The sequence below is a fragment of the Carcharodon carcharias genome, chromosome 8 (genome assembly GCF_017639515.1).
Source record: "Carcharodon carcharias isolate sCarCar2 chromosome 8, sCarCar2.pri, whole genome shotgun sequence".
In the NCBI taxonomy this organism is placed as follows: Eukaryota; Metazoa; Chordata; class Chondrichthyes; order Lamniformes; family Lamnidae; genus Carcharodon; species Carcharodon carcharias.
The window spans coordinates 170,996,422-171,014,320 of record NC_054474.1 but is presented as its reverse complement, the minus strand read 5'-3'; the positions used below and the strand labels follow the sequence as shown (position 1 = coordinate 171,014,320).

The 17,899-nt window shown below is 43.7% G+C and overlaps 1 protein-coding gene across 8 annotated transcripts in view; it reads left to right on the top strand.

The window, feature by feature from the left end:
* The window catches only part of LOC121280870 (serine/threonine-protein kinase Nek6-like), a 360,301-nt gene extending 344,597 nt beyond the window's left edge, over positions 1-15,704 (top strand). For 7 of the 8 annotated variants that reach the window (XM_041193187.1, XM_041193189.1, XM_041193191.1 and 4 more), the window contains one exon: positions 11,753-14,796. In XM_041193187.1, coding sequence (XP_041049121.1) covers positions 11,753-11,863 — 111 coding nt within the window. In that variant the 3' untranslated portion in view covers positions 11,864-14,796. Of the gene's footprint in view, positions 1-11,752; positions 14,797-15,151 lie in introns of those variants that run through there. The other variant, XR_005943736.1, reaches the window with a different exon arrangement.
* The last annotated feature ends 2,195 nt before the right edge of the window (positions 15,705-17,899 follow it).

The window sequence follows — 17,899 nt, the reverse complement described above, 5'->3', positions numbered from 1 at the left end:
CCATTTCCTTCCAAGATAAAAGAAATTTGGGATCTCAGGGATAACTAATCAGTATTTCTACCTTGATACTAAGCCTATGTGATTCACATTGCCATGTGATTTACATTGCTATGGGGATGGACATTGAGAGGGGAATAGTTTCTAAGATATCCCTGCAACTATGAGACACGGGCAGTCTGCCAGGATCTGGGAACGAGGGAGCAGCTAGAGGATGAAAGCCTCTATCGCTCATTGTGCAGGAATGTGGACAGGAGCTTGTGCCCAGCCTGAAAAGACCAAATTTGTGAGGATTTGAAATGAGGCTGAAAGATTTGCCTAGTTTGTGCTGGAGGGAAATTCGGCAGGAAAAACAATCGAAAGACAAGTTTGGGGTTACAAATTACCAGGCTAGGAAAGAAAATGAACAGAGGTAAACCCTTGGAGGCTGGGAATCACTTTGGACTGTGTCCAGGAAACTCCAAGGACTATGTGAGGGACAGTGTGAAGTTATTCTGTGAATTGGGTTTTTAGTTGTGTTAAAAGTAAAAAAGGAAAGTGCTGTTCTGCCATTTAAATTATGTCTACGACAATAGTGTTCAGTCAATTGCTTTTAGTCTGCTTGTCGCAGTATGAGTCTTAAACTGTGAAATCTTGTTGTGTCATCCTTTTAGCTATGAACTGGAAGTTTTTTTTTATAGTTATTGGTCTCTAAGAGGATTGTAATGTAAAAGGTACGCAGCCTAACTCTTCCCTCGAGGAGGAGCTTCCTAACTCAGAGATTATGTAGAGAATGCTATGTGAGCAAAGTTAGGCTCAATATTTGCATTTGCTAAATGGTTTACAGCCACATTTCAGGATATTTTGACTATTTCCTTTTACAGAAAAGATTTGAAAATAAGAGTTACCCTTAACATTTTTTGAAGCAAAAGTGTGAAACAGGCTCCTGGACAAAAGTTGGTTAAATGAGATGGAAGTTGTTCTATCCAGAGATTAAACCATAATCCATTTGTAAACTTACCTGGGTAATAAGAGTTACCCTTAACATTTTTTGAAGCAAAAGTGTGAAACAGGCTCCCGGACAAAAGTTGGTTAAATGAGATGGAAGTTGTTCTATCCAGAGATTAAACCATAATCCATTTGTAAACTTACCTGGGTAATCGAAAAGGTACCTCACAATCATTGTATGGAAAGACCCTTTGCCTGATGTCCTTGAAGGCAGGGTAAAAGCGAGGGTGAAACTTTTGCAGGGGAGAAGCCACTAATTCAGTGAAGCCACAGTAAAGATAGCCTAGAAAAAGACAGAATACTACAGGAAAAAGAGATTCTGCTTAGACTGGAAAAATGGACATCTTCCATTTAATTTAAGTAACCACTGATGTAGGGAAGAAAAATGCATTCACTATTTTATAGTACAATGCAGGGACCAGTTTTTGATTGAAAGAAATCAATAAAGTCTTCTGCATGTTCATCCAACAGAAAATAAAGCAGCTTAATGTTTTAAACCAAGTTTTTGTAATTTCACGGAATGTTCTTTCTGTTGAGTAATTTAATGTACATTGCAGATCCATCAAACCTCTTACTGCTGTGTAAGGGGGAGGAAATCTGCAGGGGAACAAAGCATAATTGAAAAAAAAACATGTAGTTACAACAAGATAAGAGTTTACGTTTAAACATTGATCAGTATTTATAAAGGCCTATGTATGTAAGTACGTACAAAATTGACAGGCAGGCGAAGGCCAGCTGGTCCATTAAATTTGTCCCAGAGTATAATAGTGCAGCATCCTAACCAAACCCTCCCTCCCTTACCACCATGTATATCGCTAGTGCTATATGATTTAAACTCGTGTCTCCAGGTCCTTCCCAATCTTTTAAACTGAAATAATCTATCTGTAGGCATGCTATCTGGCACTTTAATTATTTTGTAGACCTCTGTTTGGCCACATCTAAGTCTATGCTGCTGTCAGTAAATTACTTATGGCGTTATACTTTAGCTGGATACATAAAATTGTTTTTCATAACATGTGGCATCAGAGTTCAGCTGGCCGGGTCTCAGTACACTTTATTTCACTGTCTGCCAATAACTGAGAGAAATTCCAACATAATGAGAAGACATGGCTTCTCCCTCGGATGCCTATTTCTGCTGGACTCCCTCTGGCAGTGCTACAAGACAGTACAATATACGTGATATGAATCTGGGGTGTGAGGAAAAGTTCTGATTCTAAAACACCAGTCTTGGGGTAACTGAACCACAGGTGACAATGAAATTTAACAGGAAGATGACAGAGCTTGAAATTAGGTTATGCACCCGAAACGTCTTATTATCGTGCATGGTGGCAATACAGCTTGTGCTTTTTCTTGCAGGCTTACACCTCAATAACTGAATGAATATTAATGAATAACTTGATAAATCTATAGAGTGAGGAGAGTTGGTGGTGCAAAATTGGAAATACAAATGTAATTACTTCCACTTTCCTGAAACTGCTCAGTGTAAACAGTTTATCACAGTTAATAACACACAAAAATGTTCATAAATATATTTATAACCAGCTGCTCCATTTCACCAATATATCATCATGCATTGGTAAAAAATTTAAATGAAACAAAGTTGTTTTAAAAAAAGGGAATAAGCTGATCATAAATCATGCATTTCAACTGGATTCTTTAGTTGTACAGCAACATAAGACCATAAGACACAGAAGCAGAAATTAGGCCATTTGGCCCATCAAGTCTGCTCCACCATTCAATCATGGCTGATACGTTTCTCAACCCCATTCTCCACCTTCTCCCCGTAACCTTTGGTCCCCTTACCAATCAAGAACCTATCTATCTCCGTCTTAAATACACTCAATGTCCTGGCCTCCACAGCCTTCTGTGGCAATGAATTCCATAGATTCACCACTCTCTCTGGCTAAAGAAGTTTCTCCTCATCTCTGTTCTAAAAGGTCTTCCCTTTACTCTGAGGCTGTGCCCTCGGGTCCTAGTCTCTCCTACTAATGGAAACATCTTCCCCACGTCCACTCTATCCAGGCCTTTCAGTGTTCTGTAAGTTTCAAGCAGATCCCCCCCCCTCCTTCTAAACTCCATCGCGTATAGACCCAGAGTCCTCAAACGTTCCTGTAGATTATTCCATTTTCAAAGTCAACTTTGCGTTAATTGATTTATGGGGCAGAGTTTTGTCACCCACCCTTGAAGTTGCTCTGTCGGGGCTGACAGTGGAAACTGACCCTACTTTGGCCGGCAACGGGACCCTGGGCAGCATATTTCCAGGGGCAGCCAATTAAGGGGGTGCTACCAGGGCCACCATCCGGTTAAAGTGCCAGCCCCGTCAGAGGGCCGGCAGCTTAGCAGCACCACCACTAACAGCGGACAGGGCTGAGGGCTGAAGATCCAAAGAGCAGGTGCCTCAAGGACAGGTGTATTGGGCTGGGGGCACCAGAGCGTGGCAGCTGGGACCCAGCAGTCAGGGGGTCCGTTGAGCGCCGGTGGTGGGCCATTGCCACCGGGGTGGGGCCCCCTTCCGTGGGCCATGGACTATCCACAAAGGTGGCCCTTTTGGAATCAGCTGGGAGGGCTGGCCAGGTTTCGCTGGGTGGTCTCCCTAACATGGCAGCAGACCTCACAACATGGGCAAAATGCCGCCAGCTTCCCCACCACCGGCAACATGGCATGTCAGCGAGAATTTGTCAGGCTTTCCTTCCAACACGCACACCACCCCGCCCCCCCTCCAAACCCCCCAACATTTTGCCAGCTCTCACACCTCCCAGCCCATCATCAATGGGCCAGGAAAATTCAGCTCAGGCTTTGCAATGCATTCTACGGACAACCCAGTGACACTTACATTTCTAAATCAGTAGAAGTTCAAAATCTTAACTCTGACACTTAAAAGAGAGAGGACCTATTTCACAGTTGTGGTAATCCTCAACATTTCAGTATAACAGACTGAATAGGGGAGATATTGAGTATACAACCTGGACACTTAGCATCATCTGGCTGGAATACAGTGAGGAAAATCCAGCCGAATTCAATGGAATTTCCTCCCATTGAAGTGAAGCGAAGAAAAAGCCACAGATTCTGAAAGAACATTCAACTCTTTCCACAAGACTTTCTTGCTGCGCTCCATGTAGGTAACACTAACATCCAGACAGTGGAGATGAAAATCTACCCCAATCAATCCATTCAAGGAAAAAAAAAAGCACCATTTTAATACGTTGCCACTTCCTTTTTTTATCTGCTAGATATTTAAAATACACAGCAAGAAAAGAATAGATAATTAAATTCATTTTATGGGTCAGTGTGATGAAGTGGAAAGGACTTCACATTGGATTGTGGAGTGTAGCTACAGTTATAAGACATTCGTGTCGCTGAGGTCTGATTCAAGAACAAACTCAACTTGTCATTGCTCTTTGCTAGTCTGTTATCAATTTTGTAACTAGGGATAAACATGAAAAGTATTTTTGGCATATGTAAATCTTATGATTGTTGCTCAACTAGCAGAGTTAAAGATGAATAGCACTGTATCCCTAAAGAGCAGCCTTTGGTCAATAGAATACACAGACCGAGCTTGGTTTAGGATTTGATGACAGACCTCGCATACTGAGGTTCCCTCATAAGGAACAAGTTCCTAGTGCTTGGCAGATGCATCACTGATTATATTTGTCATATGTGCAGGATAACAGAATTGTATTCCAGGCCTCAATCTAGAAAACCCAAAGATCTAATGGATGGAGGAGTTGAGACAATTCTATTTCCCTGTCAGCACTGAGCTACTTTGCATGTTGTACAATCCAGTTTGGATGCACTTAAGGGCACAACTGAGGTTTTTGTGTCACACTGGAGGCGCAAAGTACACCCATGGGACAATACACTAATTGTCCTGAAATACTTGCTTCAACTTATTTCAATATTTAGACCCCAGAATGATTTCTCGACCTCCAAAGAATCCTTGGAGAAGGTTATGGTCTGTTACTGCTATTTCTTAATGATACAATTCCATCATCTGAGGACATGGTGTCAAGTTCCACATGTCCACGTCCAGCTCCACCTCTTGACACTTCCATTTCCTCTATGTTGTCAACTTGCTTATCTGACATCCAGTCCCGGATGAACCTTAATTCCCTCCAATTAAATGTTAAGAGCAAAGCCTTCTGGGGATAAACTGGAAGTCTCCCTCGAAACAGGCACATGGATTGTAATGCGTGACAATCCTGTGCGCGTTGACTGAAATGCAGGTACTGAGCTTCTTGTTCATCAGGTCTAATGGTGCGCTGGAAGTATATTCACTCCAGTGAGTGATTGAGTAAAGGGGAGTAAAATAAAAAAAAAATCTTAGATCACAGCAAACCTTGGCTTTCCCTCTCACTCCATTGTCTCTGGCCTCAGAATTTGGAGTTGGCTTCTTCAAAGGAAGATGAGAACTTAGTTTCACGGGTTTGCTTTCTCTTTTTATGCACTGCCTTGTCCTGCTTACAGAGAAGTAGCACTTAGATGCTGTAAGTATGAAGTTTGACACTCTAGTTTCACCCTCCATCCCAGCATGTGGGAGCAAATGAACAGACATCATGCAGTTAGGCTTGTCTGAAAGATTGCTTTCAGTGCCCAACCTTAAATACTAATGAGTCAGTAGTTCTGGTTTTAAGTTGCACTTCACGCTTGCATGTGAATTTATGAAAGAACTGAATGGTTTTCTGATGCTGCCAGAACCTTTCCTGATGTGCTGCTAAATCCTCTGCATTTTGGACCCCTTGGTGACTCATGACATCTCCCGTGGAGTCCGCCAGTTTTCCTGTAGGGGTGGTGACATCAAAGAGGCCCTTTTTGTGTTAACAGTGGTCCCCGGCTGGATCAAGATGGAAACAAATGCCACAATAGCTGGGACAATGGAAAACAACCATACATGTGCATGTTTGCACTCATACAGTTGCTTTAAAGTTACAATGACTTTGTTTCTTCCCAAATCACTGGGAAACTTCACTAACAGGCCATACAGATAGGCAAAGCTATTGAGCTAACTAATAACCAGGTAGTCAGCTTGGCTACCTGTGACTCTAGCAGCAACTCTGGATTACTTTTGGGGTGCCGCAATTTCATTAGCTATAGTATAAAGCAGCACCATGAATGCATTCCAAAGCTTAGGAAGGCAGTGTGCCATCTCATTTCCTGCACATTAGCAACTTCCAGAAACATTGAGCTGCTACTGATGTTAAATGGGTAATTTGCTGCTTCCCTTTCTGGGTTAAAGGTCAATGGCAACGTACTATGAAACTGAATTGGCCTGAACAGGATAATTGAATCAAGCTGATTTTTAGAAAATCATATAAACTGTGAGCGGAATCGTCCCAGAATTGCAATAAATGTGGTAGCAGGTGTCAAAAATGACGTTTGACCTGCCGGCTGCAATGGTGGATTTTCACAGCGTTTTGTCCTCTTCCCACCTCATAAATGATGCAGTCGTGGGAAACATACCCTCTCACTGGCGGGCAGCCTCCGAACTGCCCACCATGCCCTTACCTCGCCACTTACTCACTCCGGGCACCGAGTTTGAACTGCAGCTACGTGGACACTGCTCGATGCCTGCAGCCCGAGGCTGCTCCGGTGAAGACGTGGCCCCAAAAACCAAGAGTAGTGCAGCCCCCCCCCCCGCCGGCCGATGCAGTCACGCATCCCTGGAATGCTTTCTGGATGTTGTGGAGGGCCACTGCAATATCCTCTACACCCGCTCTCTGGCCGCAGGAGTCTGACCACTCCAGGGGTCAGTGCCAACGCTGCACACAAGAGGTCAGCCATCCAGTGCAGAGAAAGGATGAACAATCTCATCCGTGCAGCTCGACCTCACTCCTGCTTCCCCTTCTCCTCGAGGAGTCAGCCAGGGGCCCTCGGGCACACATAGGGAGGAGGATCCGCAGCTCGACACCCCGGGACCATCCACCCAGGCGGACTCCGGGAACGTCCAGCCAATCCAAATCCCCTCTCCCTGTGACCCCCCACCATCTCCAGCCCCACAGGCCGAGGAGGGTGCAGCTGGCCCACAGCAGGACACCCAAAGCAGGCCGGGGCTCTCCAGGTCTCAGCCCTCCTAAGGACGCCCACCAAGGTCATCACAGACAGGGCACAGCAGTCAGCAGGCTGCCTCCACCTCCGCTGCGGATGACAGGGGAGCACCAAGATGTAGCGGCAGGGTTAGGAATGTTAAGAAGAAGATGTCGTTTCACAGCCTGGGCACGGGTGTTAATCACTTGTACATAATGTTCACTATTGTCAATAAACTCCCAAGAATCTCTCCCTGCCTGTGGCTCCTTGTTCTGATGGGCAGTGTTCATGTCACTCAGATGTGAAACCTTGGTTCCTGCGCAAGATAAAGGCAGGTGTCTCAGTCCAGGGCCTCTTCCCTGTGCAGCCTTCAGACCACAGTGATGGTCCAGCCTCACACTCACTGGACACATTACTGATGTCTGCACCTCGATGGTGCTGGTCATTGCTGCCAGAATGTAGTGGGCAGGTGTCACAGAGTTCCCTCATTCTCTCTGTGTGCTCTCAGTGCCTTTAAGGTGAGGCTGGTCCCCCATCTCGTCAGCACCTGTGACCAGTGACGCTGTGCTCCTGAAGGGGACAGGGGCTGAAGGCTGACAAAGGATCAGGTGGATTTAAAGTTTCATGGCTGTGTCTCCATGAAATGACCCTGATCACAGAGCACAAGCGAGCTGCCCTCAGCCAGACAGGAGTCAGACATTCACAGAGGCTATGTGAAGGTCTATGGAGTGTCCTCACTGCATGTCATCAACATCCTCCTCTTGTGAACATCAGAATCTATTCATCAGAATCTAGTGACTATTAGGGCCTCCGCTGTGTCTCCATGACATGAGCCTGAGCGCTGAGGGCATGTGCGCTGCTATCAGCCACACAGGAGCCAAACGTTCACAGAGGCAGGTGAGGATGTCAGGACTGTCCTCACTGCATCTTGTCATCATCCTGCATGAATCTTGTGGCTATGAGGGCCTCCGGAGCGTGCCTGTCTCGTCTGGACAGTGTGATGGCCCCATCACCAACATCTCCTTCGACATCCTCATTAGAGGAGACGTGCAGCTCCTCCATCTCCTCCTCAGCCAGGTCCTCCCTCCTGTTGCAGCGCCAGGTTGTGTAGTGCACAGCAAGCTACAATGGTGCGTGACAGCCTCTGGGGACCGTACTGCAGTGTCCACTGGACCCGTCGAGGCACCGGGACCTCATTTTCAAAGCGCCTATCGTTCACTCCACCAAAGTTGGGGTTGCAGCATGAGCCTTGTTATACCTTCTCTCTGCTGCAGTCTGCAGCTGCTGCACAGGCAGCATCAGCCACCTCCTCTGTCCCCCAGGAGCCAAACCTGCAGCGTCTGTGGATCCTGGAAGATGTCAGGGATCTGAGACCTGCTCAGGATGTAGGAGTCCTGGATGCTCCCTGGGAATCGTGCGCAGCCTATAGGATGCGTTTGTGGTGGTCACAGACCAGTTGAACATTCAATGAGTGGAAGCGCTTGTAGTTCACATACTGGGCTGCTTGTTGCCATGGAGATCGAAGCACCATGAGTGCAGTCGATGGCACCTCTGGAATACCTGAGGTCTGCGCAAATCCCCGCGCTCTTGCTTCCTGGCTTTCCTGATCCCAGGCAAAATGCACAAAGTTCTGTGCCTCCGTGAATATGGTGTCCATGACCTCCTGGATACACTTGTGGGTGGAGGTTTGCGAGATCCCACACGGCTCACCTGTGGAGCCCTGGAAGGTGCAACTGGTGTAAAAATTGAGCACGATGGTCACTTTCACAACCGCTGGCAGTGGATGCCCTCCATGTCCCTGTGATACCAAATCCTGCCCTAGCTGGCAAATGTGACCGACCCACCTCCTAGACATGCACAGTCTTCAGCGACACTGATTTTCAGTCATCTACAGGAATGACAAGCGCCGTCTATAGACCCTGGGTCTAGCGAGACGCCTATGAGCGAGGGCTCACTGCGGATCTTCAGCTGTGTGAGCAGCAGGCCCTGCCACGCCTTCATCTTGAGGGAGCTGCTCCTCCCTTTACCGAGCCAGGCACCTCTGTCGCACTCTTCTCCTTCTCTGCTTCCTGTAGGCCATGAGGCACACCGCTAGATGACCAGACCCCCATGATCCTGATGTTCTCCTCCTCCAGGATCAAAGAGAGAGACATATGGGCTAGCACGTCTCCTAAGGGCCTCTCTTGGTTAAATCTCCACCTCCGGCTGGGTTTCAAGTTCCCTTCACGCCTGCCGGAGAGTGCCGGCCACTACTTGGATGACCAGTGTGCGGTGCACCCACCTCCTCCCTGCTCCACTTGACCGACTGGTAGCAGCTTCAGCCACTGGACTGCAGGCTGTGCTCTCAGCTCAGGCACAGGCATTCTCCTAACCCGCACTGCAAGGCTGCACTGTTAGCTTGAACTGTGAAGGGATACTGGTCCAAACCTGAGTAAGGACATCAGAAGGGGTTGTGAGCACCTCCCCCAGTGACTGCTCCATGGCCAGATTTCGCAAGGGGATTGTACAACTTGCCCAGTTGGTCAATTGTTCCACGTCCAAGGGTGAAAGGTTCTGGAGCATTTGGTGACACGTTCATATTTTTGTGTTGCTTGATTGGGCACAAAAGCTTCAGACAACCGAATCCAAGCCTGTCAATGGAGTTGCTGGTGACCAGTCTCTGCTATGGAAGAATGCTCACTTTTGACAAGCTTTTCCGAGTGCGTGGCCACTTCCCTCACCTCCCCCCCTCAACTTCACCCACAGCACGTGCTTGTGTACTTCCTTCAGCCTGTGTTGCCTTGTTCACCACCACCCCCCCACCCCCCCTCCCTGGTCCCACCTACGCTGGATCCCTTCCCCTGGCACCGCACTGAAAGACAGCTCGGAGGTGGCGTCTCTCTCTTGATGTCCTACGGACGACCCTTGTGAGCACTGCGCCGGGTTGTGAGCACTCACCTCCGAGTTACCCTCGACATTCAGTTCAGCAGCTGCACACCTTTTAAGGGCAGTGGTAAATCCCGCCATTCTGAAGTCACGCCAAGGTGGGAGGTAAATTTGACATGGGGAGAATGGTTCCGGTGTGCAGGCACAACGATGAGATACAAATCCATTAAAATGAAGTTCCTGACTTTGGAGGTGGGAAATGCAGCCCACCATATGGAGTGGATGATCGCAAACTGATTTCACGACAGTGTAAAGTCGATTTTTGGCCTTCTCACCATATCTTCTGATCACATCCACCATGACGCCCATTGCCAATGGGAGCAGAACATTCCACCTAGTGTTTTAGCAAATTGAAACATTCCCCAAGTAACTGTTCATTCCGCAATACGGTTAAAGATATAGACAAGTACGTGTATGATTCCAGTTATCTCCTATGTCCTTGTTCGGCAATAATGAGACCACAGTGCTGCAGATTTTTCATTACTGTAGAATAAAATACATGATTACCGCAGAGAATGATATAATACTATCCCCTTGTGACACTGTAGAACATCCCCTGATGAAATGTGCACAGTTTGGAACTAAATGACCTTAAAAACTTTTGCCTTCACTGGGCTAATATTTTTCACACTGGGATTACTGATTTGAACTGAAGGTTTATATGAGGATGAAGAATTTTATTTCATTCACAAAGTTCTTACCCATGGCCTAATTAGTCAGGTTAAAAATGTAAAGCTTTTCCCATTATTCATTTAAAAGTGAAATTATCAATCACCAACCAAAACACGGTTTTTGGCACTCTTTGATTTAACATTAATTACAATGTGTTCTGCAAGTGGTTTACAGAGCAATACCTGTTGGATAATCATTGGTTTAAATCAGGATGATGTGACTTGGAATCACAGCCAAAGAATTTGTAGATTTCTTGCAGACCTAAATTTTGGGGAGCGTTTTACAAATTGTAGTTTGTATCCAAAAATCATAATTTGAAAACTATAAACTGGATGGAGGAGTCAGCACTTTGCATAGTTAATGACAGAAGTGGTTTTTCATTGTGACTGCATATAGGTGCTATAAGTTAACGGTTTCAAAAACTGCTTACACCACAATTGGTTGTCAAGTTACATAGTCATGTATCTTCATGCTGGAGACGCTGAACTGGTATCCTTGTCCTTTGTCCCCAAAAGGGTGGGGCATTGGTCTCTCTTGCTGCAGCGCTTACTAAGAAATTCACTCAGCTCTGGGCTCTATTCCCAATAAAACTATGGTCCCAAGTAGCTCATATTATTCACAAAACTTAGTGAGAAAGCAGTACTCCCACTAATAGATGATAGAGATGAATGTTCCTGTCTCTTTGATGAAAAAATGTAGTGACAAAACAACTTGTTGCATAAAAACAAAAAGCTGCGGATGCTGGAAATCCAAAACAAAAACAAAATTACCTGGAAAAACTCAGCAGGTCTGGCAGCATCGGCGGAGAAGAAAAGAGTTCACGTTTCGAGTCCTCATGACCCTTCAACAGAACTGATTTTTCTTTACAATGAGAAGGGTGAAATATAAGCTGGTTTAAGGTGGGTGGGGGGGTGTGGGGGGGGTGGGGTGGTTGGGTGGGGGGAGAGATGTGGAGGGGGGTTGGTGTGGTTGTAGGGACAAGCAAGCAGTGATAGGAGCAGATCATCAAGAGATGTCACAGACAAAGGAACAAAAGAACACAGAGGTGTTTAAGTTGGTGATATTATCTAAACGAATATGCTAATTAAGAATGGATGGTACAACTTGTTGTATGTTTGTCTAACAAACTGTATTTTACTCTGTATTTTAGTTACGAGAGTTGGTGATCATGTGCATCAACCCTGAACCCGATCTTCGACCCGATGTTAGTTATATGCATCAAATAGCTAAGCAGATGCACGGATGGACACCAAGCACCTGAACCCATCAAACTGTATGGAAATTTATAAAAGAACAATTATATCACACTCCTGCTTGAATATTGTTAAAATTGCAAAAGAAGCAGAACAGTGAAGATCTCAAGAAAGCAGCATCATTAGTGGAATATGGTTGAGCCATTTGGAATTAAACAGCACTGTAAGGACTGATACTTTTAGGGTAGATTTTAGAATGGTTAAGCGCTGGCTGTCATTTGGTCAAGTGAAGAAGGAATGATATAGTCGCCATGGTTCCGTGTTACTTTAGAAAAATGTATTTATACGTGTACTTTCTAATTTCATACACCTATTTCTGTCTATAAGTGAAGATAGGGTAAAGAAGGCAAGATACACAAAAATCAGTTCCCACACACTGCAATTTTTGACATATTGTTGTCAGGATATGGCATGATAAAAATGACAGATATAAAATGGACAGAAATGGTAAGACAATCTTAATGATATTAGAAAAATAAATGATCTCTAAAAATTTTTTAACAAAAGTTGATAATTGTATTACCATGTTAACTTAGAAAGAAACAAATTTCTCTCTTTTCACATTTATTTTGCATACTTCCACTGTGCCTACCCACAAGATATACTGTCTTTGTAGGCAAGTACTTAAGTAGTAGTATCGTAACGGAAACCTAACTCATAGCTTTGGGATTTGACACTATTTACCTAGGCTTTACTTAAACTAGAGTGACAAATAATATTTTAGCAGTGATGAACCTATTGACTTCTTACATTTTCTATGTTGTCAGCTTTTAAGTCTTTAGTTGGAGACTCTAAACTTTATACCAAGGAAGATAATCAGTGTTTAGTTATTGAAAAGGATTAGAAACTTGTGTGCTTTTATTGTGGCCAAGAAAGCAGCACCTGGAAAACATGCTGCAATGAGCCAAACTTTTTTTTTTATTAATCTATTTCTTTCTACTGAGCTGTCACCAGATTTTTTTAAAAAATCATCACCTGTTATCGACCTTTTTAGTTAGGATTATGGGACAACTCCAGCTTAATTTTTGTGGACAAAATCTAGAGCTTTTTTACTTATTGATATGCCATAATGATGATGTTTCTCTCTCCAAGTAAAGTCTGTTGGAACCAGGTATGTCGTTCAGGCTTCTCTGCTTTTCAGGCTCAGAGCAATGCCCATTCATTTTTCCCCCTTTTCCATATCTGAGCTAATTCACTTCTATTACTAGCTGTTGTAGGTTACTCTGCAATTATTTTTGTAATACTTTTGCATATAATGAAACTGTTAAAAAGCATCACTTTTAAAACGCAGCTTTTGGATGGTCAACCCTCAGCAAGGAAATGATGTAGAACAGTTTCTTGGGCACAGTTCAAAGGGTAAAATAACATTCACATTGTGCCCAAAGACCCTGACCAAACTATATCAGACTGGACAGAACAAGTATATAAAAGAGATAACGGCATGGATTTTGTGGTCATATTGACAGCGAAATTGTCAGCATTCAGCGTTATTACAACTGTGAAGCTGACAACAACTTTTGCCCATGTGCAGTTAAATGCAGGAATCCAGAGGTTGCTGTCAATGATTCCATGCTCCTCCCTAGGAGGAGCTGTTGAAGACCCTGCAGACAACAACCTTTAGAAATCACTGAACTGATGAAAAGTTCCCCTTTCAAACTGTAATATCCCTGTTAAAAGCTCCCGAAAAAGTTATGCCTTGATAATGAGGTGTAACTTTGATTTTAAAGGTGTACTAAGTTATAACTACTGAAGAACATCTCTGGCCCTGGAAAACTAATTTTATATTTTTGTAATGTCAATTTTTTCCATTATGATAAAAATTCCATTTTTTTTTAGTACTTTTTAAAGGAGTTGTTTACATTATTTCAGCTTCTGATGTGTATGTCCCACCTTTATTTTGCTCTCTGTAAAATCCACATGAAGTGAAGGATAATAAGTTCATTTTACTTCCCGGTTTGCTGTCTGTGAGAATTCTTTAGTGTGATTGGCTGCTCACCCTGCTTGATGACATCTCTGTTGCTGTCTGGAGATCTCCTTGACTTGGTGCCAGATTCAAATTAAAATCAGCAAAGATGAAATCTATGCCAGAAATTGCTAGAAAGTGGGCAGCATTCATCGAGATCAGTGACAAGTGCTGTCATTTTGCAACTGACCCCAAAATCCAGGCCAAGAACTGATAATTCAACATACCCAGTATTGATTAGTTTGGAGCAATTGCTTACAACAATTTGGACAATTTACCCACTGTGAAAATCTTGTAAAATGTGAACATTTCCTATGTAATCGTGGTCGTTTTTGAAGTTAAAAAAATATTTTTAAACACAACACAAATGACTAAGAGAAATAGTGCTTGAACGTTACAGACATTTGAATGCCTGTTCTGTCTCCCTATGATTCATTCAGTACTTACTGGTACTAGTCCTGCAAGGCAACAGTAGGGAATTGTAAACTATTGTTAATGATTAATGCTCGACAATACACAGGTAAGGCAGAAGGACTTCTAGGTCAGCATTCTTGCTGTTTCAAATGGAAGTTGTATATCCAACCTGTGTAGCCAGAATCAGCACCTTTATACAATGCCTGTGTTTAAGCGGTTCATTATTTATGTGTGTACTGGATTATGCTTTGCACATGAACATTGCATTAATTAAAGTTATGCAGGCTAATATAGGAACACTGCGTAGATTATAAACCAATGCTATTAGACATGTTCAAGAATATGGTTGCTTAGAGAAAGGGATAAAATTGAATTTGCACCTATTGATTTTATCATGGGTTCAAAACTGCATAATGTTTTTTTTAATCATGTGCTTGCAAAATTCTGTGAAATAATTGCCAACCATTAAATCATAATGATTTACAGCGTACTAACAGAATAAAAATACCTTTAAATACTTAGAAGCTTAATTTTTTTCTAAATAAAACTTACTGTTCTATTATTTTCATGTTGTAAGTTGGCTTAAAGATTATTTACATTATTGCAGGCCACTCTATTGAAAGTATTAGTATGAAACAGAGTGTTATGACAGTGGATCATGGCCCCAAATTACTTAAGGGCATATTGAACATTTTAAAGGAAGATATGTGTTTTTTTTAAAAAGACATACAAGCAAAAGCTGACTGAGAATGTAAAGTAACCACTTTCTGGAAAGTTCCTATGTGGATTACACTTGACCGACTAGTCTAGAAAGAATGGAATATCGCACTTAAAAATGTGTCAAGGCCTACTTCAGACAGAGACTTGAAATGAAGAGATGCAATGCAAAAGACTGAACTTTAATCTCCTGTGGTTGCAGAGACAATGGGGACTGATTACCATCTCAGTAGAAACCATCTCCTGTCAAGTTACATCTCAGAATGTGGAAATGGCCTGAGTTGAATAAAAAACAGATTCTGGGCGAAAGACATGTTTGTTTTCCCTTCCAGGAATACACAAGGAAATCATTTAAAAAGGCAGATGCCAACCTGATCTGGGTGTTCTAGTTCTGGTGTGCTAGTGTGTGCTGTGAAGGTCCCAGCAGAAAAAAACATCAACTAGACATCCCTGCAGCTTGCAGGTAAAAGTCAATCTCCCTCTCTCTGGCTGGAAGCAAGTCAGCAAAGCCACAGTAAAAAAGAAACAGGACAGCTCCTCCAGCTAAACTGCAGAACCAAGTGTTTCCAAACCAACTGCTCAACTGCCAAAGTCAGCTCCTCGGAGTCACCCAACTTAAAAGCTGTAACTTTTTACCACCTACTCCTCACGGACAAGCAAAAGACTGATTTGCATATTTTTTTTAACTTTTATTTTTGGACTCAACTTCTCATTTCTGATCTGTGTGTATGCGTGTTGCATTTTTATTATTTTTTTCTCGGGTTTTTAGTAACTAATAAACTTACTCTTTCATTAACTCAAGAAAGCCTGGTTAAATTGGCTCCTTCTAAAACACAAATACAATTTGGACTGGGAATAGGTATCCACGAGGGAAGGGATCCTTTTTAAATTAACCTTGTTGCGACCAATCGAGGGGGGGTTGAATAAAGAAGGGGAGCCAGCTCATTCCTCCTCACCCAGGAGTTTGACAAAATTGGGGTCCTGTTTGGGAAGTTAACAAATTGGGGTGTCTCAACCAGGATCGTAACAAATTGGTGGGACATTACCCGGGGGACCGCTCGTAACAAGAGCATCAATAAAACTCTCAACATGCAAGCAACCCTCGACTTCACAGCGTTCGAGTTTACAACTGAACAGTACTTACAGCATTTATAGGTGGACACCCTGTTTTGACTTTGCCACGCTGGTTCAAATGTTCACACGTGCGCATTGACTGGGCCGCCCATATCCATATGACACAAGACGCTCAGTTGCTGTTCCAAAGTCATTAGTACAGTGCTGTACTTGATTTCTATATGTATTTTTTAGCTTATTGTGATTTTTTTAACCTCAATATGATTGCTATTTACAACATAAATACATTAATGTGGCTATATTACTCATCTATAATTGATTGAGTACACAATTCTGGGCTATTGTGGTGAAAATAGGGTATTGGTCCTTGGATCAGGAGCCAATCCCCCATTTATAATATTGTTGTTACTGTAAGATCAGTTCTGAGTCACGACGTTTTGATTTTAAGACGCGGTTTTCAGGAACCAATTGTGCCATGAGTTCAACGACTACTTGCATTTCATTCACATAGCAAATTATTATCTCAGTTTTCATCAGCTTCTAGCAGAATTAAAAAAAAATCTAGGTAATAGCAATGAGCAATCAATTTTTAGATCAAAACAAATAACCACGCTCACTCCAAGTTCTATGCTCCACTTTGGCATGGTCACACTGGAAGTGAGAAAGACATCAAAATAATTCTACTGAAACAGGCCAGAGCTGGGAATTCTGCAGCGAGTAACTCACCTCCAGACTTCCTAAAGCATCTCTCCCACCTACACGGCACAAGGCAGAAGTGTGATGGAACACTCCACACTTGCTTGGATGAGTTCAGCTGCAACACCATGCCAGCAGCATGACACCGTCCACAACAACGCAGTCTGCTTGATCAGCACCACATCCAACTGCTTAAACATTGACTCCCTCCAGCACTGGTGCAGCATAACTGCACCATCTACTAACTACAGCAGGTGCAGCATAACTGCACCGTCTACTAACTACAGCAGGTGCAGCATAACTGCACCATCTACTAACTACAGCAGGTGCAGCATAACTGCACCGTCTACTAACTACAGCAGGTACAGCATAACTGCACTGTCTACTAACTACAGCAGGTGCAGCATAACTGCACCGTCTACTAACTACAGCAGGTACAGCGTAACTGCACCATCTACTAACTACAACAGGTGCAGCGTAACTGCACCGTCTACTAACTACAGCAGTACAGCGTAACTGCACCATCTACTAACTACAGCAGGTACAGCGTAACTGCACCATGTACTAACTACAGCAGGTGCAGCATAACTGCACCGTCAACTAACTACAGCAGGTACAGCATAACTGCACCGTCTACTAACTACAGCAGGTACAGCATAACTGCACCGTCTACTAACTACAGCAGGCGGAGCATAACTGCACCGGCTACTAACTACAGCAGGTGCAGCATAACTGCACCGTGTACTAACTACAGCAGATACAGCGTAACTGCACCGTCTACTAACTACAGCAGGTATAGCGTAACTGCACCGTGTACTAACTACAGCAGATACAGCATAACTGCACCGTCTACTAACTACAGCAGGTATAGCATAACTGCACCGTCTACTAACTACAGCAGGTGCAGCATAACTGCACCGTCTACTAACTACAGCAGGTGCAGCATAACTGCACCGTCTACTAACTACAGCAGGTGCAGCATAACTGCACCGTCTACTAACTACAGCAGGCGCAGCATAACTGCACAGTCTACTAACTACAGCAGGTATAGCATAACTGCACCGTCTACTAACTACAGCAGGTGCAGCATAACTGCACCGTCTACTAACTACAGCAGGTACAGCATAACTGCACCGTCTACTAACTACAGCAGGTACAGCATAACTGCACCGTCTACTAA